The sequence below is a fragment of the Mustelus asterias genome, chromosome 3 (assembly GCF_964213995.1).
Source record: "Mustelus asterias chromosome 3, sMusAst1.hap1.1, whole genome shotgun sequence".
NCBI classification, from domain to species: Eukaryota; Metazoa; Chordata; class Chondrichthyes; order Carcharhiniformes; family Triakidae; genus Mustelus; species Mustelus asterias.
In genome coordinates, this window is record NC_135803.1 from 140,717,290 (window position 1) to 140,745,201 (window position 27,912).

The following is a 27,912-nucleotide window of genomic DNA, read 5'->3' on the forward strand; positions in this document are numbered from 1 at the left end:
TGAATACAAGACTGCTGCCAGATTGCCATTTTAATAAAGCTCCTATCAGCTCAGTTAGAATTCTAATGCAGGCATACATGTTACTGTAATTTTGCAATTGCAACTCAAGTAATAGGAAAGCCCCCAACTACAAGTCAAATACGTCATGACTACAGGCAAATTAAGAACATCGCCTAGATGTGTGTTAAACTTGAATTATGTAGCAGTCAGTTCTTTGAGCAGATATGTGAGCATCTTTCCTACTGGTCCAGCCAAAACATTGACAATTAAACTGTTTTTGCCATCTATTCATGGAGCTGATTCAAGACTTTATTTACTAGGTTTTGACAACTGGAGTTGTTAACAAAGAGTCTGGTGAAGGCTTGGCAACAAGTTATATGTGGCTATACCTCAAACTGATGTGGTTTATCACTTGAATTAGTTAGACTAAACCTTGCAATGTTCAGCACTGTGTTGACAAATTGCCTATGTCAGTGCACCGAAGACATGCTTCAAACAATAGGTTCACTGTTCAAAAGGAGAAAGGTTTATTCATGCTGCATGTCACAGGCATGGAGCAACTACATAGTTACAGCACTGGTGCAACTGACTTATCTTCACAAACTCATAATCGCAAGTTATATACTTTTACAAATCTCCATTGCTTTTCAAGAAGTCACCCTTTTAAGCCTGACTAATACTTGTTACTGAAATTTGTGAATTAATAATTCTTATTCAGTCAAGCATTAGAGCAAATAAACTTACTGTAATTTTAGCTGTAGCAATTTTAAATGGTGATTACTTTTAATGTGTATTGTAAGACTTCCCTTGGAGAGAATATGAACTTACATTCATTGGCAATGTAAAAAATATAATTAATATTATGTGAATTAACAAAACAAATTGCTCTTTGTCATTTGATTATTGCATGATTTAATAGCAATAATTCACAGCGGCAAAGTCAACATTTCCGCTCTATTCAAAGTGCTGTTTACATTTATAATCAGGTCACTGATAGTTTAATCATCTCCATCCTCCTCTCTGTTATTAATGAAGAAAATGCAATAACAACACACAGCAGACAACAAGGAGAACGAAATCTTGTCGAGTGCTTTTTTGAGTTTAATTTTAGTGCTAATTATCTTCAAGATTATTACTGGTACTTTATGGTTTCAGGAGCTACAATTTCCAGCTCTTAGAAGGAGAAACAAAACAAATGGAAATTTTCAGCTGCTGTAATTCTAGAACTTGGCATCTATCTATAGGTCACATTTTATTATGGGTGGACTTACCATTGATGATTTAAAAGAGTATGAAGGACAGAAGCTATCTACTATGAATATACTAACCATGTTATCAGTCAAGAATGACAATGGGGTAAGTAAATGGTCTTTATATTTCATGTTCAATGTATGATGTAGTTTAAAACTCCTTCTATTAAAGACTGCAAACCATCATCCTGTCCCCCCACCACTACCCTGAGCCACCCACACATGCCTTGCTCATTTTAAACTTAGAACAATTTTTCGACCCAGAGCATTAAGAAAATAAAGATTACCATATCAACAAGGAGTAAATTTGAGGTGTAAGGTTTAAGTAGACCAAGATTTAACATGATTAATAATTTTAAGGAGAGCAGAGCGATGTTTTGCTGTGATTGGACATGCAGTTAGATTTAGTTTTACCTTTCTCTCTATGCATCCATCCCAGCCTTTCATTGTTGCCAAGAAACTGTGCTTTTCAGGAATGTTTCCCACACTACTTCCTAAGTCCTGACACGGGTCAACCTCCATCTCCAACTGTGTTTCCTCCGAACCGCTTCACAAGGACTCCTGAACAATAAAATTACAGTTAGAAGCATTTATGTAGTACAGTGCAGTGCAGCATATACCGAAAGGTAAACAGCTCCACGTTTATTTTGATGTATTTTGAAGGATAATGGAAAGAAGTTTTGCCATTTACAGAAGCGACTGATTAATTCAGACTGTGGTGTGAATGTGTTAGAATCTGGAATCTGATCAAAATGCAATTCACTTAATGGGGGCATTCCACTAATAGGCATCATTAAGCCCATCGTGGCTATAAAATGTATTTAGATCATTGGTTTGGATATGCTGATGAACAATTTGCATCAATGCTGCTATCTGTATTGACGACATTTGAATATGAAAGGACTACCAGGACACCGTATAAAGGAATTTTATAGTTAACAGGATTTCATTCTTTGAGTGTGGCTGATCGTTTCACAACCCACATGATTGTTATTTCACACATGTAAAAGTCTAGCCAGCAATGAGCTCCTTGATTTTGTTTTTAATCGTGTGCCAAAAGTTCTCATAAGTCACTACTGTGTCTATAGTGCTCATCAGTTATGGGTCTTTCTCCTCCTTTAAGAAAACAACCATAACTCACTATCACTATTTGTTAGCAGTTCTTTGGAGTAAAGTAGCGTAAATTAATTCCCTTTTTTTGTTGTTCACCAAACAAAACGTCTGAAACTCTGGAATCTTTGGTCCCCCAGAAGCTACCCAGGTCCACGGGGGGCAGGGGGTGGGAGGGCGGGGGGGAGGTTGCTGTAGGCCTCTTTGGTCTCCGTTGGTCCCCAGTTGGAATTTACGAGCCAAGCTGTTTCATATTGTGACCCTGATGTAAGTGCCACAGAGTATCCCCTGGAAACTCCATTCTAATTCTGCTAGGGTTGAGGAAGATACCTTAGTTTTATTCCATCCCATGTGGGTAGCTTACCATTATAGGACTTTCAGGTTACGTGCTAGGAGAGGGATGATAAGAAATGTGATGTCAGGCACTTATTAGTGGGTTTACTTGGACCACCACTTTGCAACAGTTTCAGCAAGTGACCTATTTGCCCCCTTTATGATTTATCCCAGGCCTATACCACTTTCATAGCTAGCAATCTATTCCTCTGGTGCCACTTTATTCTGCCCCATCCCCACTCACACAACACAGTTCAAATAAAACGAATTCATTTTATCCTCCCGAATATGATATGGTCCAAGTGTGTCCAGGGTATCTTAACTTACCCTAATATTTCTATCCCCAAATTTTAGAACTTGCCTCAGAAAGGAGCTCTGTGCTGTTAGGTCGGTGTGCGTGCTTCCTGGAGGACATTATTTCCAAATGGAACAGTCCTGTTCCTGTTCCTACTCCTTTTGGAATCCATTCTTCTCAGACACCAAAGCATTTCAGCTCCCCTTTAATTGTGAACAACAATGGATGGCACTGTGGTTAGTCCTGCTGCCTCACGCACTAGGGACCCAGGTTCGATTCCCGGCTTAGGTCACTGTGCGGAGTCTGCACATTCTGCCCGTGTTTACGCGGGTTTCCTCCGGGTGCTCTGGTTTCCTCCCACAGTCCAAAAAGACATGATGTATTGGCCATGCTAAATTTTCCCTCCGTGTATCCGAACAGGCGCCGGAGTGTGGCAACTAGGGGATTTTCACAGTAACTTCATTGCAGTGTTAATGTAAGCCTACTTATGTCACTAGTAAATCAAATTTAAAAACAAACAACCCTTCGAGGGCCACTGACTCGCCAGATACCCTGTGACTGCATCCAGTTTGAACTCCGTACCTGGCCCATGGTGGTGGAGGCTACCTCGCTGAATATGTTTAAAGCGCGGATGGATGGATTCCTGATCGGTAAGGGAATTAAGGGTTATGGGGATCAGGCGGGTAAGTGGTACTGATCCACGTCAGATCAGCCATGATCTTATTGAATGGCGGGGCAGGCTCGAGGGGCTAGATGGCCTACTCCTGCTCCTATTTCTTATGTTCTTATGTTCTTATGTGAGGAGGGTATACAGAGTATGATAAGCTTCACATGTTAAATCATGCAAAATGAATTATGTGGGCAAAATGCAGCTCTGTGTTTGTAGCAGTCAGTCAGACTGACAGTAAGATGGGACAAGATAATCAGTCCTATGATGGGCCTTAAATAAATAGCATTCCTTTAACAAGAATTTCAAACTAAAATTATTCCACAATGGGTGTGATGCACTATCAGTCGAGCCGAGACTAGTTGAGAGCAAGACAAACAGGCTTTTATTGGCAAGAACTTGGAGCCATCCCTGTCGATGATCTGGTCTGAACTGAGAGCAAGGGGGGAGGAGCCACCGCCTTTATACCCAGACCAGAGGGAGGAGAGTTGGGCGGAACCAACAGGGATGTGTCACATATACAGGTAACAGATAACAGTGGTTTACCACAGGGCGCATTTGGAACGATTTAACGTTTTCACTTTCAGTACATAGTGGACTGGAATTAATTAAAGTTCTAATCAACCTTTACCATCTTTGAATTATAATAAGTAGTTAAACTTCATTATAACACATCTTTTTCAGACTTTGACTATTGGCGGGGCAAGAATTATTACACCCAATATCCCTGCAGTGAATGGCTACCTCCATATTATTGATAAGGTACATTCTCTACAATTTCATATATAAGTTTTAGTATGATTTTCAATAGGATCTGTGTGCTAATCTCATGAGACGGACGTTTTTTTAAGTCATCTATCTAGGCCAACTTAGAAGTGCTTTAGCAGAAGTTAATGAAAGATTTGCAATAGTTGGAGGCTATCTTCAGAGATCTGTGACATTTAAAAAACAATTCTTAGAACACAGTTCAAAAGGATATGATTCAGGATTGGAAAGGAGCAGTGAGATTTTGATTTTTAGTGCAACGATATGTGTTAACCACCACCCTTTCTTCCCACCCCAATCCCCCATTTTCAACATATTTTTGCAGCCAAGCATATAATTATCCCTTTTATATATATTGAACTTGTCATAAAACTGCATGAAAAATTGAAACCAGCTTAATGGAACTGCTGGGTTCCATTAGCCGATCCTGGGCCAGACCTTGGTCTGACTTGCATTTTGTAGTTTGGAACTCACCACAGTTAATAAAAAGTCGTTTTGATATTTTTAGCATCGTTGTGTTAGCTGCATGTGACATCGGTTCAGCTTTCTCCCATTTGCACCCTGATTCAGCTTGTATATATCGAATATAACGGTGGCACAGTGGTTAGTTAGCACTGCTGCCTTACAGCTCCAGGGACCTGGGTTCAATTCCTGTCTGTGTGGAGTTTGCACATTCTCCCCGTGTCTATATGGGTTTCCTCCGGGTGCTCCGGTTTCCTCCCACAGTCCAAAGATGTGCGGGTTAGGTTGATTGGCCATGCTAAATTGCCCCTAAGTGTCAGGGGATTAGCAGGGTAAATAGGTAGGGTTCCGGGGTTCGAGCCTGGGTGGGATTGTTGTCGGTGTAGGCTCAATAGGCCGAATGGCATCCTTCTGCACTGTGGGGATTCCAAGGTTCTATGATATACAGGCAGTCCTCAGAGTTATGATACATTTGGTTCCTGGAAACCACATTGCTAGTCGGGACTGAGTTTCCTATAGGAGCAATGTTAAAAATGGGGGATTGTTTCCATCAGTGGGGCAAGGCAGCATTTTTAGCGGCAAATTGCGACCAAATTTCCCGCAGGTTTTAGACGTTCATCCCGATACATTCGGACCTCTGCTGGCGGGCCAGAGTGACTGATCTCCGTGGCTGGCTGAGCAAATGTTTCAGACCGCAGATGTGAAAAATCCCATTGTAATCAAGGCAGGATTTTTACTGGCAAATTTCCCAGCTTTCAGAAGCAGTTTCCCAGTTTCTGGGCTCTAGCCCACTGCTGGTGGGCCTCAGCAACTGTTCTCCATCGTAGCCTTCTGGCCCAGAGTTATGGCCAGGTGAGTGAAGGTTGTAGGGGGCCTGGTGTTTCAGCATCTTCCCCAGACTAGTTCAAAACATATCAAATTTATAAATCATTGTTATAAAAATATGCAAGGTGGGCTGGCGTGGCATCGTAAAGTCGAAACCGACATTGTAAATTCAAAACAGGCTATCAATTTTCATGCATTGTAAGTTCTGTTTGTTGCAACACCAACATTATAAAGTTGAGGACTGCCTGTATATGTGTATATATATATAATGTGTATATATATAATATATATAAGATTAATACATATAATATAATCTTTTATATAAGATTTTTTTCCTCAAGGCAAAGGTTACAGGAACTGGGAGATAAGACACTTTTCTGCTTCCATCGTACAGAATAGGTACATTGTGGCTGAAACTCCCTCTGCTGTGGTTTAAAATGCCCCTAAACGTCAATAACAAAAGAGCCTAACTACATGTGTGTAAAATTCACTTTGTCTAGTCCTGACTTACATCTAGCCTCGCTGTATCTGATGGACACTGAAAATCAAATTATGGGAAGTTTTACACTGTGGACTTTTCTGTAGACCTTGAGTCAAACATATCTATTGTGAAATGACTTGCCTGCACCTTTAAGGAGGTATGGCGCAAACTATTGTCAATCATTACTACCTCGACAGAATGTGATGAGTAATCCCATGACTTTTAGGCAGTTGACAAGCAGCAGGATAGAGATCAGATGCACCATACTTAGCCTCTCATGTGAACGTTGTCTGTCTATGGTCTGATCTTCAAATAAAGAACCCACATTATTCTTTCACCAATCCCTCTGTATGATTTGTACGTTTGTGTCGAAGGAAAGAAGAAGAATGTGACAATGTCAAGCCAATTTCACAAAGGACCCTTACAGCTAGCAGAGGGAACATTTCACCTCATCAACCTCCACTGGGTTTGCACCCAGCTCCCACAGATAAAAGAGCTTTATTCTAAACTATTACATCATCCAAAAGTCAAAAAATGACAACTTTGTTCCAGCACAGTGAGAGAAGTGTTGGAATTCAGTCCCATTGTTAGGAGACATATTATCATTAATATCCATCACATGGCAAGTCGTAGTTGAGGCAAATAACATAGATACATTTAAAGAGAAATGAGGTGAGCAACTAAGGGAGAAAGCGCAGAAGGTTATATTGATAGCATCAGATCACGAAAGATGGGACAAGCTTTATGGAGCATAAATACAAGCCTAGAGACTTGGGCCGAGTGGCCTGCAGACTCAATGGCCTGGATTTTTGCTCAGTGGCAGGTTCAGTGCGGACAGGGAAGGAGATGGGTAGAAGCTGTTTAGAGGTCAGGAAATCCAAAAGCACAGGTTCAATATTTTTCTGTAAGTTCCCACCCACCACCAGCCTGATTGTCAGGTCGGAGGTCTGTTGGATGGGAATTTCTATAGCACATGCTTGCAGCCAAGCTAACTTGAGACTAAGTAGGTCTAGTAGAGTGAACAGGAGTTATTGGGTGGAATTTTCCCATCCCGCCCGCCACGGGAATTGTAGCGGGCAGGGCCGGACCATGCCAAGGTCTGTTGACCTTGGGCAGGAATTTCCAGCCTTGGGGGCGAGCGTGACTGGAAAATCCGACCCATTGTGGCAGTGGGTCCAATTGCAGGGGTGGAGGTCTGATCGCAAGGAACAGGTTTCAATCGCAGGAAGATAGATGGCAGTCGGAATGCATCTGACGAGAGTGAGAAGAGTGGTGACAGATTGCTAGGTCGGGAAGTACAGTGGTCATTTATTGGTAGACTTGTTGGGCCTGGAGGAAACATTCCTGTTGTTCCTGACCCAGGATCATTGCCACATTCTGTACCTTACCTCAATGACATAACTTAAAAATAGAACGACTGTTAAAATGAAAGCACACATTATAATAGTTAAATGACTAACCCGCCTCCTACAATTGTTTACCACATTGGTCGCCTTATTTAAGGAAAGATGAACACATTAGAAACAATTCAGAGAAAGTTTATTAGATTAATACCAGGAAGGGTTGGGCTGTCTTACGAGGAAAGGTTGGAGGGGTTAAATTTGTATCCAGTCGAGTTTAGAAGAGTAAGAGGCGACTTAATCAAAACCTTTAAAATCCTGAGGGGTATCAACAGGGTGGAATTGGAGAGGGTGTTTCCTATTATCAGAAAATCAAAATAGAGAGTTCACTGTTTAAAAATAAGGGGTCACTCATTTAAGACAGAGATGAGGAAAACATTTTTCTCTCAGAGGGCCGCGAGTCTCTGGAACTCTCTTCCTCAAAAGAACATAAGAACATAAGAAATAGGAGCAGGAGTAGGCCATCTAGCCCCTCGAGCCTGCCCCGCCATTCAATAAGATCATGGCTGATCTGAAGTGGATCAGTTCCACTTACCCGCCTGATCCCTATAACCCCTAATTCCCTTACCGATCAGGAATCCATCTATTACCGATCAGGAATCAGGAAGGCAGTGGAAGCAGAGTCTTAAGTCAGAGCTTGGTAGATTTTGGATTAACAAGGGGGTGAAAGATTATCGGTGACAGGAAGGAATGTGGGGTTGAAGTTACAGACAGATCAACCATGATCTTATTGAATGGCAAAGCAGCTCGAGGGGCCGAGGGGCCTACTCCTGCTCCTAATTTGTTTGTTCATATGTATTATGAACAATCCTCCAGGTGCTCTGGTTTCCTCCCACAGTCCAAAGATGTGCGGGTTAGGTTGATTGTCCATGCTAAAATTGCCCCTGAGTGTCCTGAGATGCATAGGTTAGAGGAATTAGCGGGTAAAATATGTAGGGATATGGGGGTAGCGCCTGGGTGGGATTGTGGTCGGTGCAGACTCGATGGGCCAAATGGCCTCTTTCTGCACTGTAGGGTTTCTATGATTAGCAGATTGGTTAACTACTCCTCATTCTGAAACCAATGAAAACTGGGAGTGAATGTATTTGAAGCAAGTTTGATTTCTGCTCCAAGTTTTTTTGAATGTTAACCCAAGACCTGACACCAACCCACCCGTTTTTAGGTGTTAGGATTCAGCCCTACATAACTCTTTCATTGTCATTACTCGTGGTTTATATTTGTGCAATGTAATGTATTTTCCACTAATATGTTATAAAGCTCTTACAAAACATAACTGATTTATTTAGAGTTGTTTTGTCTAATCTACGCTCTGTTATATTTAGATCTTATTCCCTCCTTCAGAAGATTTACCACCACTTCTGCCTAGTTTGTTGGATCTTCTGGAACAGCTGCCCCAATACTCTCATTTCAAACAATTATTACAGGTACAACTATATATGAAATATAGCATTACATTCCTGTTTTATAACAGACATATCTGAATTGGAGTATATGCTGATTTATAACGGTACATGGTACATAGTTTTTCCACAAGATATTTATAAATTGAATGAACACTTTATTTTAACATTTCCACTGTACATTTGAGAAGTTGTATGTTTGGCCTACAAACCTATTATTTGGTAACCAATTGCTGCTGGCTGTTTGGGAAAGGAAGACATTCTCTCTCGCCTGTTTGCCCCACTTGCGAAGGTGCATATCCATGCTGATGTGATTTGATTTGAATTATTATTGTCCCATGTATTAGTATACAGTGAAAAGTATTGTTTCTTGCATTATATAGACAAAGCATACCATACATAGAGAAGGAAAGGAGAGAGTGCAGAATGTAAAATCTTAGCTCGGGTGTTGAGAAAGATCAACTTAATACGAGGTAGAGCCATTCAAAAGTCTGATGGCAGCAGGGAAGAAGCTGTTTTTGAGTTGGTTGGTACATTACCTCAGACTTTTGTATCTTTTTCTTGATGGAAGAAGGTGGAAGAGAGAATGTCCGGAGTGTGTCGGGTCCTTGATGTGCAGTTCCACAGATATTGCCAGCTTTCTGGCGGCACGGTGGCACAGTGCTGCCTCACAGTGCCAGGGACCCGGGTTCAATTCCCGGCTCGGGTCATTGTCTGTGTGGAGTTCTCCCCGTGTCTGCATGGGTTTCCTCCAGGTGCCTCTGGTTTCCTCCGGTTTCTTCCCACATTCTGAAAGACGTGCTGGTTAGGTGCATTGACCCGAATGGGTGCCGGAATGTGGCGACGAGGGGAATTTCACAGTAACTTCATTGCAGTGATAATATAAGCCTTACTTGTGACTAATAAATACATTTTACTTTACTTTCACATCCTACTGGATAGTTCATTAAAATAGAAAAGGTAAATGGAAAAGGCAGGAAATTGGGCCTGTGCCCAATTGGGCCTGTGCACAATCAATTCTTGAGAAAGATCAAGATTTTGTGCAGACAGGAAGAGTTAAATGGTCTCTACCTGTGCAGAAGTTCCATGGACAGAATCTTCCAGATTTAGAAGATTGTTGGGCAGAGGGGCCATTTCCAGGTTCTGACCCTGATGGTGTCTGCATTCGGCCTGCCTTTGAGGACTCCATGGGGGCAGCCAATTAACAGACTACCGCCAAGTGTGGCCTGTGAAAGAAGGAGCACCAATCAGAAAGGCCTGCGAAAGCAGGAGCACCAATCAGATCACCCAAAGTTGATGGCCAGCAGCCCCACTGGGAGAGGGGGCACCAGCGATGTCAGTGAACGACTGGCTGGGCATCATTGTGGAATGGGAGTCCCTGCATGGGATGGCCTGTGGCTGTGGCCCTCTGATCCCCATGACCCCTGAATGGAAGAATTGAAAGATCGCATAAAATGTTTCCCAGGCCTCCACCTGGGCGGCCACCTCCAGGTACCTGTCCGGGTTTCAGCCACAGTGTGGAGGGAGGACCATCCACTATTAGCGAGAATACGAAGCTGTCACCAATTTGCCACCCAATGAGCATTTAATTATAATAATTAGGCCGGTGCCAGTGTGATAACTCACCCAGATCTGAGATTTTCTAATTTTGCTTCTGATCCCACATTGAAACCTGTCTGCATCATACTGGGAACATTCAACCCTAAATATCAGTTACATTTCATTTTTCAGCAGGGTCATTGTATAGCCTCAACTAGGGTCAAGACTCTGACAGTAGACTGGGCTGCTGGTGATGAGGGTTTGCACACTAAAGTACAAAAAGAAATGAAGATAGATTATTTCTATATTATCATATATTTAATAGCTTGTTCGGCCCCAATGAGTAGAGTGAAACTCATGTGATGCCTATATTTAAGAAAGGGAGTAAGTAAAACCCTGCCAATTGTAGGTCGGTTAGTTTGACTTCAGTTGTAGATAAGTTGCTGAAAGGAATTATTGGAGATGTGGGGCGAGATTTTCTGGCCATGGGTGCCCCAAAACCAGAAAATCCCGCCCGAGATCAATGGACCTTTGCATGGTCCGGCCCCCGCCCACTACAATTCTAGTGGTGGGCGGGACGGCAAAATATTCCCCGTGCTTTATGATCACGGTTATTAGGAAATTCTAAAAAGGCTTTTGGGATATTTTGAAGAGATCATAATGTCAATTGATGATGGTAGCTAGGAGATATTGTGCATTTCAATTTCCCCAAAATCTTTAAGTAAAAAGGCATAACAGGCTGATCAGTATGATCCTGTGGTATTGTTGGTAGGTTTTAAGCTGAATATCAAATTGATTACGTAGGCTGGAGGCAGTTATTATTATAGATAATGCTTCTTCATGTGGTCCACTCATTCCAATTCTCAAAGTTATCCCCATGTGAAACTGGTGTGACATCCATTATCAATGAAAGTTAAAGTAAATGCAAATTACTCTGTAACAAAAGTCTTATCCACAACACCAGTTTTGTGCCCAGATGGCAAATTGAAAACCTATCTCAGGAGTCAGGGTGCGTCTATTGCTCGCCACCATCTATATCAATGATTTGATGGAAGGCACTGGGATCACATTTACTGACGACCAATAATATGTAGAGGAAAAAGGACCTCAGAGGCAAATCTTGAAGTTGAGAACATGGGTCCATGTGTAACACATCTGAGTGGATGTTTCAATATCTCCAAAGCTTTCAATAAAGTGCCGCATATATCAATAAACATGGGATGATGCATTTAGCCTCAGGCTAATGTCGGTTAGGGGTAGACTGTGAAGAGTTATGAGCTGTCCTTTCAAAGAAGGCCCTGTGGATATCAACACATGTACCCAGCGCCCATCAGTAACTCTCGGAATCTTCAGCTGAACTTTCTGACCTCTTTGGCTACACTCTACGCTAAAGGCAGTGGGTGGTGTTGTGAGCACCTCAAGTGTGCACTGAAGACATTTAATTGGCGCCCCCCACCATCCTTTTTTGCTACACACATATGGCAGCATCGCTAAACTGTATAAACTTTATGTACATTGATAGTGGATGGTGGTAGGCAACTCAAACATGGGATTCATCACAGTTCAGCATAGTCCATACCCATGCTCAACCATCATCAACTGGAGTCGCTGCTCCCCTTTTGATCCCCCCTAACCCTGGGGGCCAGAGATCAAATGTAACACATCCACTATCCCAAACCAGCTAGCTGAGTAGATTAGGAATTAAACTTAGGCGCAGTTTCTAAAGTAGGGCAGGAGTTGTCATGGGATGGTAAAATTTGGAGCGTGGCCAAAAGTCGCCAATTTTCTTGTTCCTGCTACTGGCGGGACAGGAAAACCCTGGCCTATATTTGGCAAAGGGCCTACTCCCATAGAAAAGGCTTGCAGCAGAAAAGTTTGGTTTGAGCTTAAGTCTAAAGGCGGGATTTTCCAGCCTCGCTCGTCCCAAAACCGTAAAATCCCGCCTGAGGTCAACGGATCTTTCCATCCTCCACCCCTCGTCTGCTCCGATTCCTGTGGCATCGGGACGCATATATCAATAAACATGGGATGATGCATTTAGCCTCAGGCTAATGTCGCACGGTAAAATTCCGGCCTAAAATTCATTTTTATCTTTTAATTTTAGTGGAACAAAAGGTGATAATTGTTGATTTATTTCTGGTTTTCCTTTAGCAATACCATCTAATTGATGAGATAGAATCGTCTGAACAGTACACTGTGTTAATACCAGATGATGCAACACTTGAAGAGTACTGCAGAGCGAAGAATATTGAACAGCTGGTATGATTCCTGTTTTCACCACGACTCGGTGAGGTGGACTTTCCCCCATGAACTTTGAATTGCTGGCCAGCAGAATGTGTTAGCTGGCAGCCTGGTAGCCACAATGCGAAGCTTGGTCCATTTTGAGGCAAGGCCTCACTATCTTCAGGTCTTTCATCTATTGGAGATTGAGCACCCAGGGACATCCTGCTAGCTCCAGGCCACTGTGTTATTAGGCTGCTGGTTGACCTCTGGGCAGAAAGGGGGAAGGTTAGAAGGGACCCCAGATCTACAAACAGAGGTGGTGGGGAGGGGAAGCCAGAACATCAGTGGCTTTGGCTCGCTTTCCGGAACATTCTGACTCCAAAAAAGTGTAGAGGAGCTTAGGGATACTCTTCAGCTGGGTCACCAGCTAAAACTGGTCATGATGTGTATGGTGCATTCTCTCCTCAGTTCGAATCAAAAATGTCAATGGGGGTATATTACAGAATCTCGATCAGTATTTTGGACTAGTACCTGACTCAGCTATCTAGCAGTAGGCCCAGGAGAACATTGCAATGGCCACAGCAAAACCTGCGAGTCTGGGTTTACCTGTACAATGTAGAGATTTAACTGTACAACATGTGTCTTTCACCATTAATCTAATGTTCTTAGAAACATAGAAATTAGAAGCAGGAGTGGGCCATTCAGCCCTTTGAGCCTGCTCCACCATCCATTTTAATCATGGCTGATCATCAAATTCAATATCCTGATCCTGATTCCCCCCATCCCCTCATATCCCATAAATCTGTTCTTGTGTTCAAGATGTTGTTTATGACTATTGTTGGAGTCTTTTGAGATAGGATTTAACATTAACTTTATTCAAAACATAACTAGGAATAACTGCATCCAGAATGAGACTTCATCCTTGCCACAAGGCTGTAAGAGAGAACCCGATCACATAACTTCCACAAGAGGATGTGTACTGTTTCATCTGCTTTTCACATTAACCTTTTCCATTACAATTGCCAAGCTTGCTGTCCAGAAATCAGTCTGATTGATAGGCCTGATATCCGGAGGACTCGAGAAGAGGCCACAGGGTCGGGTTCATCCAGTCACTAACATGGGTCGATTCCATCTGCAATCGCGGGCAGTCACAGAGAGATGGTGGTGCAATCCCAGAGGGTGACATACATTGAGCCAATTCTGTGGGATGGGGTGGCATCTGATGATGGGGTGAGGGGGGAGTTTGGAGGACCAGAAGGAAGAGCTCCTGTTTTTCTTGGCCCACAAGAAGTGCTCTGCATGACGCATGTTAGTCCTTGTCTCTGAGTCATCAATTCCTCAGGCCAAGGAAGATCAGCGAGCTACAATTAAACTTATAAAACAACATAAATCTGAAGCATCTAGCTTTGGTAAATCATTTAAATGACTATCCATCCCTTGAGTACTATTCCTTCTAATTTTTTTATTGCTTTAAGTTTTCTTGCATGTCTTCTGCATGCCCAGTAATTTAAAGGGGCTTGCTCTGGAAATTCCAGGTTGGGGAGCTGTGCAGCTTAGTGGTAACATGCTCCCTGCTGCCTGCCCCTTGTCCCACCTGAGTGGGAGACAGTGACAGAGGAGTATTGTTGCTGGAATAATAATCCAGAGACCCAGGGTAGTATTCTGAGGACCTAGATTTGAATTCCACCAAGGCAGATGGTAAAATTTGAATTCAATAAAATTAAAAGTCTAATGTTGACCATGAAACCATTGTCGATTGTTGTAAAAACCCATCTGGTTCACTAGTGTCCTTTAGGGAAGGAAATCTGCCATCCTTGTCTGGCCTACATGTAACTCCAGATTCATAGCAATATGACTGACTCTTAAATGCTATTATGGATGGGCAATGTGATGCTCAAATCCTGTAAACAAATTTAAAAAAGTAAAACCCAGGGCGACACAGTGGCACAGTGGTTAGTACTGCTGCCTCACAGCACCAGGGACACGGGTTCAATTCCGGCCTCGGGTGACTGTGTGGAGTTTGCAAATTTTCCCTGTGTCTGCGTGGGTTTCCTCCAGGTGCTCCGGTTTCCTCCCACAATCCAAAGATGTGCGGATTAGGTTGATTGGCCATGCTAAATTACCCATTAGTGACAGGGGGACTAGAAGGATAAATATGTGGGGTTACGGGGATAGATCCTAGGTGGGATTGCTGTCAGTGCAGGCTCAATGGGCTAAATAGCCTCCTTCTGCAGTGTAGGAATTCCATGATTCTATGACTCTAATTACCCACACACACACAAATCTTACCTGCTCACCCATCTTAAAATTCCCCCAAAAATGTCAACTATATCTAATACTGAACTGGTGCAAACTGAGGAGGTCTGCACATGCTTGCACACAATATGACTCACCATTCGTGACACTTCAAATACGAAGTAGTCCATGTCCAAATGCAGCAAGACAATATCCAGGCATGGACTGACACGTGGCAAGTAATATTCACACAATGCCAAGCAATGATCATCTCCAACAAGAGAGGATCTAACCGTTGCTCTTTGACATTCAATGGCATTGCCATCACTGAATCCCCTACTTTTAACATCCTGGGCATTACCATTGACCAGAAACTGAATTGGACAAGCCATATAAAAGGGTGGCATGGTAGAATAGTGGTTAACACCACTGCCTTATAGCGCCAAGGAGCCAGGCTCAGGTGACTGTGTGGAGTTTGCACGTTTTCCCCGTGTCTGCGTGGTTTCCTCTGGGTGCTCCGATTTCCTTCAACAGTCCAAAGATATGCAGGTTAGGTTGATTGGCCATGCTAAATTGTCCCTTAGTGTCAGGGGGATTAGTAGATTAAATATGTAGGTTTATAGGGATAGGGCTTGGAAGGGGTGGCTTGGAAAGGGTGGCTTGATGGGCCAAATGGCCTCCTTCTGGACTGTAGGGATTCTATGATTCTATAAAAATAATACAAGAACAGGTCAAAGGCCAGGAATCCTGTGGTGAGTAGCTCACCTCCTGACTCCCCAAAGCCTGTCAAACATCTGCAAGGCCTGAGTCAGGAGTGTGACGGAATACTCTTCACATGCTGGGGTAAGTGCAGCTCTAACAGCACTCAAGAAGTTCAACAACATACAGGACAAAGCAGCCATGGGGGAATGTGCAAACTCCACACAGACAGTGACCCGAGGCCAAGAGGGAACCTGGGTTTCTGGTGCTGAGGCACCAGTGCGAACCACTGTCCCACCATGTCACCTTCATGTACATGTAGGGGATTGGCATAAATCACATGACCAATGGTGACTATTCCAAACTATAACAGCTGGAGCTCTGCTTTCCAGCTGTGATTATAAGTTAGCTGACAGTGTACAAAGGTATTTATATTATTGAGTTGAGGATACCTGGCTGTGCAACATGAGTTAGAACATAGAACAGTACAGCACAGAACAGGCCCTTCGGCCCACGATGTTGTGCCGAGCTTTATCTGAAACCAAGATCAAGCTATCCCACTCCCTATCATTCTGGTGTGCTCCATGTGCCTATCTAATAACCGCTTAAATGTTCCTAAAGTGTCTGACTCCACTATCACTGCAGGCAGTCCATTCCACACCCCAACCACTCTCTGCGTAAAGAACCTACCTCTGATATCCTTCCTATATCTCCCACCATGAACCCTATAGTTATGCCCCCTTGTAATAGCTCCATCCACCCGAGGAAATAGTCTTTGAACGTTGACTCTATCTATCCCCTTCATCATTTTATAAACCTCTATTAAGTCTCCCATCAGCCTTCTCCGCTCCAGAGAGAACAGCCCTAGCTCCCTCAACCTTTCCTCATAAGACCTACCCTCCAAACCAGGCAGCATCCTGGTAAATCTCCTCTGCACTCTTTCCAGCGCTTCCACATCCTTCTTATAGTGAGGTGACCAGAACTGCACACAATATTCCAAATGTGGTCTCACCAAGGTCCTGTACAGTTGCAGCATAACCCCACGGCTCTTAAACTCCAACCCCCTGTTAATAAAAGCTAACACACTATAGGCCTTCTTCACAGCTCTATCCACTTGAGTGGCAACCTTTAGAGATCTGTGGATATGGACCCCAAGATCTCTCTGTTCCTCCACAGTCTTCAGAACCCTACCTTTGACCCTGTAATCCACATTTAAATTAGTCCTACCAAAATGAATCACCTCACATTTATCAGGGTTAAACTCCATTTGCCATTTTTCAGCCCAGCTTTGCATCCTATCTATGTCTCTTTGCAGCCTACAACAGCCCTCCACCTCATCCACTACTCCACCAATCTTGGTGTCATCAGCAAATTTCCTGATCCACCCTTCAGCCCCCTCCTCTAAGTCATTAATTAAAAATCACAAAGAGCAGAGGACCAAGCACCAATCCCTGTGGCACTCCGCTAGCAACCTGCCTCCAATCCGAAAATTTTCCATCCACCACCACCCTCTGTCTTCGATCAGACAGCCAGTTACCTATCCAATTGGCCAACTTTCCCTCTATCCCACACCTCCTCACTTTCATCATAAGCCGACCATGGGGGACCTTATCAGATGCCTTACTAAAATCCATGTATATGACATCAACTGCCCTACCTTCATCAACACACTTAGTTACCTCCTCAAAAAATTCTATCAAATTTGTGAGGCACGACTTGCCCTTCACGAATCCGTGCTGACTATCCCGGATTAATCCGCATCTTTCTAAATGGTCGTAAATCCCATCCCTAACGACCTTTTCCATCAATTTACCAACCACCGAAGTAAGACTAACCGGTCTATAATTACCAGGGTCATTTCTATTCCCTTTCTTAAACAGAGGAACAACATTCGCCATTCTCCAGTCCTCTGGCACCATCCCCGTGGACAGTGAGGACCCAAATATCAAAGCCAAAGGCTCTGCAATCTCATCCCTTGCCTCCCAAAGAATCCTAGGATATACTTCATCAGGCCCAGGGGACTTATCGACCTTCAGTTTATTCAAAACTGCCAGGACATCCTCCCTCCGAACATCTATTTCCTCCAGCCTATTAGCCTGTAACACCTTCTCTTCCTCAAAAACATGGCCCCTCTCCTTGGTGAACACTGAAGAAAAGTATTCATTCATCACCTCGCCTATCTCTACTGACTCCATACACAAGTTCCCACTACTGTCCTTGACCGGCCCTAACCTCACCCTGGTCATTCTTTTATTCCTCACATAAGAGTAAAAAGCCTTGGGGTTTTCCTTGATCCGACCCGTCAAGGACTTCTCATGTCCCCTCCTAGCTCTCCTAAGCCCCTTTTCCAGCTCATTCCTTGCTAACTTGTAACCCTCAATCGAGCCATCTGAACTTTGTTTCCTCATCCCTACATAAGCTTCCCTCTTCCTTTTCACAAGAGTTGTTCCTCTTTCTTTTACAGGATAACAGCTCTGTGAAGTATCACATTATCCCTGGGGAGAAGCTCCTGTACGATAAAATCAAGGATGGAATTCATAGAGGAACTATGCTGGGATCATCCTATCAAGTAATATTCTACACTAAGAAAGATCAGGTATGGAACATGCATGTGTTAGCAAGACTGTTCTTTTCCTTGCTACATCAGTTGCAGACATTCAGGATGGTGTGTGATTCACACCTACAATGTGGAATCATAGAACCATACAGCAGAGAAAGAGGCTGTTCAGCCCATCAAATCCATTCCATCTCTTTTGGTAGAGCTATCCAGTTAGTTCCCTTCCTTTGGTTTATTTCCTGTTGACTTCCAAATGTTCCTGTTATATTCTGCGCAGCACGGTAGCAGAGTCATTAGCATTGCTGCCTCACAACGCCAGGGACCCGGGTTCAATTCCAGCCTCGGGTCACTGTCTGTGTAGAGTTTGCACGTTCTCCCCGTGTCTGCGCGGGTTTTCTCCGGGTGCTCCAGTTTCCTCCCACAGTCCAAAGAAGTGCAGGTTAAGTCGATCGACACGCTAAATTGACCCTAGTGTCAGGGGATTAGGAGGGTAAGTATGTGGACTACAGGAATAGGACCTGGATGGGATTGTGATCGGTGCAGACTTGATGGGCCAAATGGCCTCCTTCTGGACTGTAGGGATTCTATGATCTTCTATGATCTAATTCCCATTTGAAAGTTACCATTGAATCTTCTTCCCTCGCCCCTTTTGGCAGTGAATTGCAGCTCGTAGCAACCCGTTATGTAAAGAAATGTCCCCTTATCCCACCAATTATCTTTAATCTGTGGCCCTCTAACTCCTGCTGCTGGAATTAATTTTTCCTTATCTATCAATCAAAACCATTCACAATTTTGAGCACCTTTATTAAATCTATGAGAAAAGAAACATGTTTGCTCTCGTGCCTTATCTCTGCACACCAAAATATTTAATGGTTTCCTTGGGAAGGCTTTGTAGCTTCCATGCTCTTACCTCCAGGACTGAAGCTTCCAAAAATCTGTGCCAACGGATTGGAGGTAACTTGCGAAATATGTAGCTGTTACAATCCAGTGAGAATGGGTAGAATGGCTCCCTTTTCCCAATCCTTGTTTGACCACAACAGGTTTTTTAAAAAAAAGATGCTTGCCAATTCAGTGAATGTTTAACTGCTTAAGTGCTGTGACTGTAAAAGATACACACAAATGCTTTCCTTGCACTTTGTTTTAAGAACCGAGAAGAGTATTCATTGTTCTTAATATCAATCTTAGTAAAAATAATAAAAATGCTCTGACTCTCACACATATGCATTCAAGACTACACACACACACACACACACACACACATGTTGTGAAGTGGGAGGGTAGATTAAGTAGCTTCGTAAAGTTTAATATTTATATATTCTCTTTTGAAACTAGCTGGGTTGATTCTTAAAATTCTGCCTGCAGTGAGTGGATGGTTGAAACAACAGGTAAGGCTTGAGCTTGCAGGCTCATGGAGATAGAGAGATAGTACGCACTCAAGGGTCCTGAATCTTGTGGTCTTTGACCTGAAGAAAAGCAGTTTCTTAAAAACAGTTAATTGGTTCATTGCCGACTGACCTGTTACTCAAATATGGCCAAAGCAAGTTGATTCCAGGTCTATGGTCAAACATGATTTGATTATGGCTGGATGAGTTCCTTCCTCAGTTAAAAGTGAGGAAGGAACTCATCCAGCCTTGGCCAAAGTGATTGTGTCTGATGGTTTGTTTCCCACCCAGTTGAATACACATGTGCTGTCTAGATGTTTTGCGAATGGGTCAAGAGATGGGTTCATTCACAACCCTCTCAGGTGATTGTCTTTGATGGGATCTTCTAAACATCCTGATTCGGCTTTTACCGGCTTTGTAATTTGCAGGGTACAGTTATGCAAATCTTCAGCCATTTTAGTTCTGCTGTTTTAAACCACTGGAATGCTACTGTTCAATCTTTTAAAACTCAACCAGTGGTTTCAGCCCAATAAATAAATAAAAGTCATTTTCAAAAAAAGTAACTCTCAGATTCTCAAAAAAAATGGCAGGGCTATTGGAATGAACAGACAAATGGAACTCATTGGTAGCTCTTTCAGAGAGCCAGCACAGAATGAAGGACTGAATGGCCTCCTTCTATACTACATAATTCTATGATTCAACTACAAACCACACCACAGCATCCTGTGTCAACACCACATCTTGAGCTGCCACCAGGCCTAGTCTGCAGTTGGTTTTCAACAAGTGACTGTGAAGACCTCAAAACCAAAATGACCTCCACAAGCTATTAAATCACAGTCAGGCCTGCGCCATAGCAAGTATGGGGAAAAACTGAATCGTAAGCAAGTTCTCAGCATGTTTATTGCTTCCAGCTGTACATCACACTGAAGCAAGATCATAACAGAATATTAGTTTATATACCAGAAGAACAGGGCTTAGGGGCAAGTTATACTGACTTAAATACATAAGCCCTTGCTGTTAATGTAATAAAGGAACATTACTTTAAAGTTTAAATGTAATTACTTTCTTTAAATGTAAATAGTTTTCACATTAACAGCACTGCTGAGCATTGCTGATTCATAAAGAACAAAGACTCAATTAAAGATACAGGCAAAATTTTACAGGCTGTCACCAGCGGCTTTGCAGGTGCGGGTTGAGCCTTTAAAATTCCCCAGATAGCCTTTCTTCCACTTTCCCACTTACCTAAACCTGTCCATAATTTTATAGTGGCACAAGTGAGGCCTAGACTGGCCTGGCCACCCTTGTCTAAAATCGAGGCACTTACCTGAGAATTGAATAACCACTTAAGGGCCATTTCGTGCCAGCTTCAATTTTAAGACTGTTGGGAAGAATTTAGGAGCGGGGGGGAAGCCTGGAAATTTATCAAGCTCGGGCCCAGGATATAAAGTGGGGGGGTTGGGAGGAGGGTGGGGGGCACTTCCTTCAACATTGGACACCCCTCACAAAGTCTGCCACCTGCAGGTGGTCCCTCACACTCCAACCTCTCAAACATCTTCTCCAACTAACCTCCCCAGCTCCAACCCTGCTGTGAGACTAGCCATATTTACCTGGTCCTGGACTCCAGCATTTTAAATCTGGAGACTACTTGTAGACCCAGTCCTGGCCACAGCTGCTGCAGGTGCTGCTGGGACTACAGAGCTGCCAGCCAATCAAATTGGTGGTCAGCTCTCTGAGGTGGGACTTCCTCCTGAGTGAGGGACATGAGTCTCATCTCCAGCCAACTAACACTCCTTGGAGAATCAAATGGCTGCGGGACAGTCGACATCTGTGGGGAAATCCTGCAATCTGAAAGATCCTGTCTCTGTGTTAGAGCTTACGAAACATTCCTTATGTGCCTGACAAGTCTCCCCCTGCTCCTAATTGTCATCTGCTGCCTCCCATTCCTCCTCATCCTCTAATCTTTCAGGTTGCTGCTCATTTTCAACCAGTGGTTGAAAATCTCTTTGAATGTCTGCTAACTATGTTCTTATGTTTCAAATGTGGAATCTTCCAGTCCCTCCAGCAGCGGGAAGCTTGGTGGGCTGGGGGAATTGAATTTGGCATGAGAACAAAAATCAGTTCCCCGATGGCAGGATTAACCTTTGCAATCAAATTCTCAGCACTTTGAATGTGGGTTGCAGATGTATTGAGTTTCCGGCTGTACAATGACGGGAACCTCTTTGCATGCATTAGCATGTCAAGCATGTTCATTAAAAGGCCAGCTTGCCAGAATTAAGATCCCCTTCCAACTTAAGTTCTCTGCCAGCGAGAAATTAGAGCATTCACTTTTACAACGCATATCAGTGGTGTGCACCTAGCAAGGTAGACGTCTTCCATCGTTAACAATGAGTCGCAGCTGCATTGACCTCTTTGGGAAGCCTCTGTAAATGGCAGCCTATGCTTGCGATTGGGTGGTGACAACGGTGAGAGAAGGATAACCAAGGAAAGGTTAGTGGTGAAGGATGGGGCAGTGACTGGACAAAGATGGATGGGGTAGTGCAGGTTGTCTGGGCGTGCTTTAAATATGATGCCCAGAACTTTGACCCCATGAGGTGATGTTAAAGCTGGCGACTTCCTGACTGCTCCCTGCCATAAGAATTGGCAAACTCCTCACAGATGCAGATTTAATGAGCTGTACAGCACAATTGCATGTGGTCAGTTGTCCCGCTACCCCAGCGAAAATAGCTCCCACTTCCACCCCCCTCCTGCCCCACCAAACATATACTCCCGAACGGAAGATCCCAGCCAAACGCTGGAATTCTACTGCCCTGCATGCCACAAAATCGGAGTGGGCGAGGGGTGGACAATTGGGAATGCCCGTTGACCTCAGGTGGGATTTTCTGGTCTTGGGTCAAGCAAGGCCATAAAATCCCACCTGTAGTCTTTACTGGGTGTATGAAAATTGCATGGTTGCATCCAAATAATGAGTAACTAATACCTTTGAGGAGTATTCATAATTTTCTTAAGATATGGGCATTGCAGGCAGTCCCTCGTAACTCTATTCCCATGCATAATTATTTGGCAGCCATTGGCGGTCATTCTACCTACGATTAAGGGTGTCCTTTTCTGTTGATGAATTCTATGGGATATTGAAAAGCTTTCTGAATGGTTAAATAGATGTATAAATTATAGCCTGTACCCTGAGTGTGCCAACTCTTTTGTACGGATAGTCTGTCCTGGTCCCTCCATGCAGACACTATAGTTAAGAATGCCCACCATCACCTCCACTTTCTGAGAAGACTATGGAAATTTGGCATGTCTGCTATAGCTCTTACAAACTTCTACAGATGCACCATAGAAAGCATTCTTTCTGGTTTATCACAGCTTGGTATGGCTCCTGCTCTGTCCAAAACCACAAGAAACTATAGAGTAGTGAACGAAGCCCAGTCCATCACTCAAACCAATCTCTCACCCATTGACACTGTCTGCACTTCCTGCTGCCTCAGAAAAGCAGCCAGCATAATTAAGGACCCCATGAATGCAGACATACTCTTTTCCACCTTCTTCCATTCGGAAAAAGATACAAAAGTTTGAGGACATGAAGCAACTGACTCAAGAACAGCTTCTTCCCTGCTGCCGTCAGACTTTTGAATGGAGCTACCTTGCATTAAGTTGATCTTTCTCTACACCCTAGCTATGACTGTAACATTACATTCTGCACTCTCTCCTTTCCTTCTCTATGTACAGTATGCTTTGTCTGTATAGCGCGCAAGAAACAATCATTTTCACTGTATAGTAATACATGTGACAATAATAAATCAAATCAAATCAAAGCAAATGCAGGCCAGTCAGTTTAACATCATTGGTCGGCAAGCTTCTAGAAACAATTATTCAGGATAGAATTAGATGAAAAAATATGGGTGAATTTGGAAGAGCCAGCATAGATTTCGAAAGGGGAAACCATGTTTAACTAACTTGCTGGAGTTTTTTGAGGAGGTAGCAGAAAGGTGATGAGGTTTATGCTATTGATATGATGTACATGGATTTTCAGAAGGCATCTGGTACAGTGCCACACAACAGACTTGTGAGACAAGTCATAGCTCATGGAACAAAAGGGACATTAGCAAAGTGTGTACAAAATTGGCTGAATAATAGGAAGCAGAGCTTAATGGTCAATGGATATTTTTTGGGATGGAAGGAGGTAGGTTGTGGCGATTCCCAGGGCTCAGTATTGGGACACTTGCTTTTCCTGATATATATTAACAATCTAGATATTTATATGCAGGGGACAGTTTCAAAGTTTGTGGATGACACAAAACTTGGGAGTATTGGAATGTGAAGGCATTGGAGAGAATACAGAAGAGGTTTACAAGAATGGTTCCAGTGATGAGTAACGTTGTTTATGAGGATAGATTGGAGAGGTTGGGACTGTCCTTGGAGAGAAGAAGGCTAAGAGGAGATTTGATAGAGATGCTCAAAATCATGAAGGGACTGGACAGAGTAGGTAGGGAGAAACTGTTCCTACTCATAAAGGGATTGAGAAAGAGAGGGCATAGATTTAAAGTGATTTGAAAAAGAAGCAAATGTGATGTGAGAGAATTTTTTTTCACACAATGGGTGGTTTGGGTCTGGAATTCACTGTCTGAAGTGTGGTGAGGCAGGTTCAATTGAGGGATTCAAGAGGGCATGAGATGGTTACCTGAATAGAAACAATGTGCCAGTGTACGGGGAAAAGGCAGGGGAATGGCACTAAGTAATGCTGCTCGTTTGGAGAGCTGGTGTAGATACGATGGGCTAAATGGCCTTCTTCTGTGCCGTAACAATTGTGTGATTCTGTGAAAAGCTCCATTGACTTTTTCTGACATTGGTGTCCGCTGGCATCCATTTTAATGCATTTCAAAGCAAGGTATTTGTGACCTGGATATTGCAGTGATTTTCAACACACTGATTGATCACTATTAACTGTGCTTAAAAAAAAACTGAAAGCCAATAACGTTTTTACCTTTGCTTGCCGAAAAGTATTGATGGAGTTCTTTGATGCATGTTTAGTTCAGTGGATGTCACAATTCATGTATGTTTTCCGTGGTGAGACAGAACCCTTTCCTACTGCTCCTAGGTGAAGCTGAAGCAGATCTTTTCATAGAGCAGTAATAGATCCTAATCATTTTCCTCATCTACATCCCTGGACTTCTCTGGCCCATTTTTCCTAATTGTACTCCCCCTCCAACATGTACAGCAAAGGAAGGTTTGGTGATCCAGCCATCCAACTGTGTGAACTAAACCCATTGACTTGCTGTTTACGATCCTTGTGTTTGGTTGCTCTTGGAGCATTGTCAATTTTCTCCACTGCCTGGACACAAGCTTAGAGCTGGTGTTATTAATACGATCTGGACCAGAAGATATACTGAAACGCAGAATACTTCTGAATTGAGCTGTAATTGGCACTATTAGCCTCTTAGCAAGCCAAAGAAACTGGTGTTAACATGCTTTAGTTTGGTTCCGGGAGTAATATTGGGAATTGGGCTAAAATGTGCTAATTGTCCACTAATGCTAAAATGGGTTCACGTTAATTCATGCTTAGCACACATATCAGCTTTTAAACAAAGTAATTTCATCCTCTTTACAATTCACTGCTTCCTTTAGCCTAATTACTCTCCAGCTGCTATGAGAGTAAGCTCTGACCGAATTTAATTCTTAACGCTATAATACATATCAGGGTAACCCTGTATGCATTGGACATTTCATCTCCTGTAACGGGAAGTGTGTTGTCATTGGGTCTGAGGTTATACTAAAGCATGTGAGCCCTTTATCCTTTCCTGTTGAGGCCATTTACATGCATTTTTGAGCCCCCTACATGTGCATTTTTTGTTTAGTTCACAGCTGTTGAAACCCAAGGGAGAGTACAGCTGCTCTTTTACATGACGGAGGTTAGTTTTATCCTTGCAGCTGCTTTCTCAGGAGGCTGTATGTGGTCGACTTGAAGTGCTCAATTAGTTCCCTTAAGTGTGTACAGATGACAATTTAAAAATAACATTTTATAACAGTTAGCTGTATTACTGCTGCTCTGGAGTTTTTTACCTGTCAAATGGCTGCAAATATGCTGATACTGTTTCAAGTTTTTCTTTTATTCATTCCTGGGGATATGTACATCACTGGCAAGGTCAGCATTTACTCTCCGTCCTAGATAGCAGAAAACATGGTGCTAGGCTTTTTTTTACAAGTACTGACAGTTTCTTTGTAACAGTTTGATTCAAGAGAGTGACTTGCTAAGCCATTTCAGAAAGCCATTATGAATCAACCGCATTGGTGTGTGTGACTTTTCAAACAAAAAAAGTAATTAATTCACCATATATAGGACTGCATTTATTGCCCATCCTTAATTGACCTTGAAAAGGTGGCAGTAAGCCACCACCTAGAAGGATAAGGGCAGGGGTAGCATGAAAACAACACCCGCTGCTAGAGAGGATCATCTTGCACTGTATCCAACTAACCGTAGAAGATACACTATCCATAGACAAAGCTGGGTTCCAAAAGGAGTGCAGCACAGAAGACCAGGTACTTGCCCTCATCACCCACATCGAAGATGACTTTCAAAAGCTCCTTGAAACTGGAGTCTTCTAACTTGATCTCACTGTGGCCCACAATAAATTTTAGCACAATAGCCTACTAGTCAAGCTTTCTAGGGTCCTACTACCCTGGGTTGTTGACACCATTGCTTCTCTCCTTCAAAACAGACTTATTTGAGTCCAGATGGGGCCTAAAGCCAGCACATGGAAGAGGCAGTGAAGTCGCCTGTCTCAAGTATCAGTACTAGCCCACACCCTGTTCAACCTGTATATAAAAGACCTGCCAGCCACATGCAGCTGCAAGTTCATCTACGTAGGTGACATCTGCTATGTTCACCAAGTGAGAGATTTCAACGACATTAACAGTGCTCTTAATGATGACCTTAGTAAACTCTCTGACCACCGTCAAAACTAGTGCTTCAAACCAAGTACTGCCAAAACCGTATATGTCTACCACCTTGACAATGCAAGAAGTCACAAAGAACTTGATCTCTACCTAAGCACCATCGTGGATCAAACACCATTCTATACCTACGTATCTCGGTACCATTTTGGAATGCACACTGACCTTCAAGCCACCCCTCTAGAAAGTCTCAGCTAAACTGAAGAGTCACAACAATCTCATCAGCAAACTAGCAAGAACCCCTTGGGGAACCAACAGCAGAACTTAAGACCTCCTCTTTGGCTCTCTGCTCCTCAATAATGAGTACTGTGCTTCTGTCTGGCAGAACTCTGCGCACTGCAAACTGGTCAATGTCAAGCAGAATGAGACCATGAAGAACCAGAGTAATCTGGTCAACAAAAGCAATTTGACTAACTGTGCTCTGCAACATTGTGTCACCACAAATCCATCATGTAGCTAGCACAGCACGAATGCCAGAAATAATGTACAAAATTCCAGACCTGCCATTGGTAGAGGACATCACCCACCCACCCAGCAAACACCTCATCTCAAGGGGGTCAATCTGAACCAACCTGCCCGAGCCGGGCATTCTGCTGTGGACGGACTTGTAGCATAACACCAACAACACAGCCCAGAATTAGCACTTGGTTGATGATCCCACGTTGGAAATTCAATCCGTCACGCAAACCAGCCTCCCATCCATTGACTCTGTCTACACTTCCCACTGCTTCAGCAAAGCAGCCAGCGTAATTAAGGACCCCACGCATCCCGGACATTCTCTCTTCCACTTCTTCCGTCAAGAAAAAGATACAAAAGTCTGAGGTCACGTATCAACCGACTCAAGAACAGCTTCTTCCCTGCTGCTGTCAGACTTTTGAATGGACTTACTTTGCATTAAGTTGATCTTTCTCCACACTCTAGCTATGACTGTATCACTACATTCTGCACTCTCTCGTTTCCTTCTCTATGAACGGTATGCTTTGTCTGTATAGCGCGCAATAAACAATACTTTTCACTGTATGTTAATACATATGATACAATAATAAATCAAACCAAATCAAATCCCAGGCTTAGACCTCCCACACAATGAATGGGTCAAACTGAACAGGTTTCACACTGGAGTCAGACCTTGCTGCAACCCTTCCATTAGGGACACTGTGAATCTTGTGCAATTGTGATGAAGTGCAAACCATGGTGCATGTAAGCGACAAGTGTCCTGGCCTGTGCTTCAATGGAATCTCACTACCCTACTCCAGGCTGATAAGAAAGCTCAGTACAAACAATATTAGTCGTAATGGTTGCCATTCCCAGCTTTTTAATTTCAGATTTTCTTTTACTCAA

General features: G+C 43.2%; 1 protein-coding gene across 1 annotated transcript in view; it reads left to right on the forward strand.

The window, feature by feature from the left end:
• LOC144491876 (stabilin-1-like) overlaps positions 1 to 27,912 on the forward strand; it is a 213,167-nt gene that overhangs the window by 114,533 nt on the left and 70,722 nt on the right. The window contains exons 30-34 of the mRNA XM_078210166.1: positions 1,245 to 1,356; positions 4,340 to 4,417; positions 8,911 to 9,012; positions 12,679 to 12,786; positions 18,149 to 18,280. Coding sequence (XP_078066292.1) covers positions 1,245 to 1,356; positions 4,340 to 4,417; positions 8,911 to 9,012; positions 12,679 to 12,786; positions 18,149 to 18,280 — 532 coding nt within the window. The remainder of the gene's footprint in view (positions 1 to 1,244; positions 1,357 to 4,339; positions 4,418 to 8,910; positions 9,013 to 12,678; positions 12,787 to 18,148; positions 18,281 to 27,912) is intronic.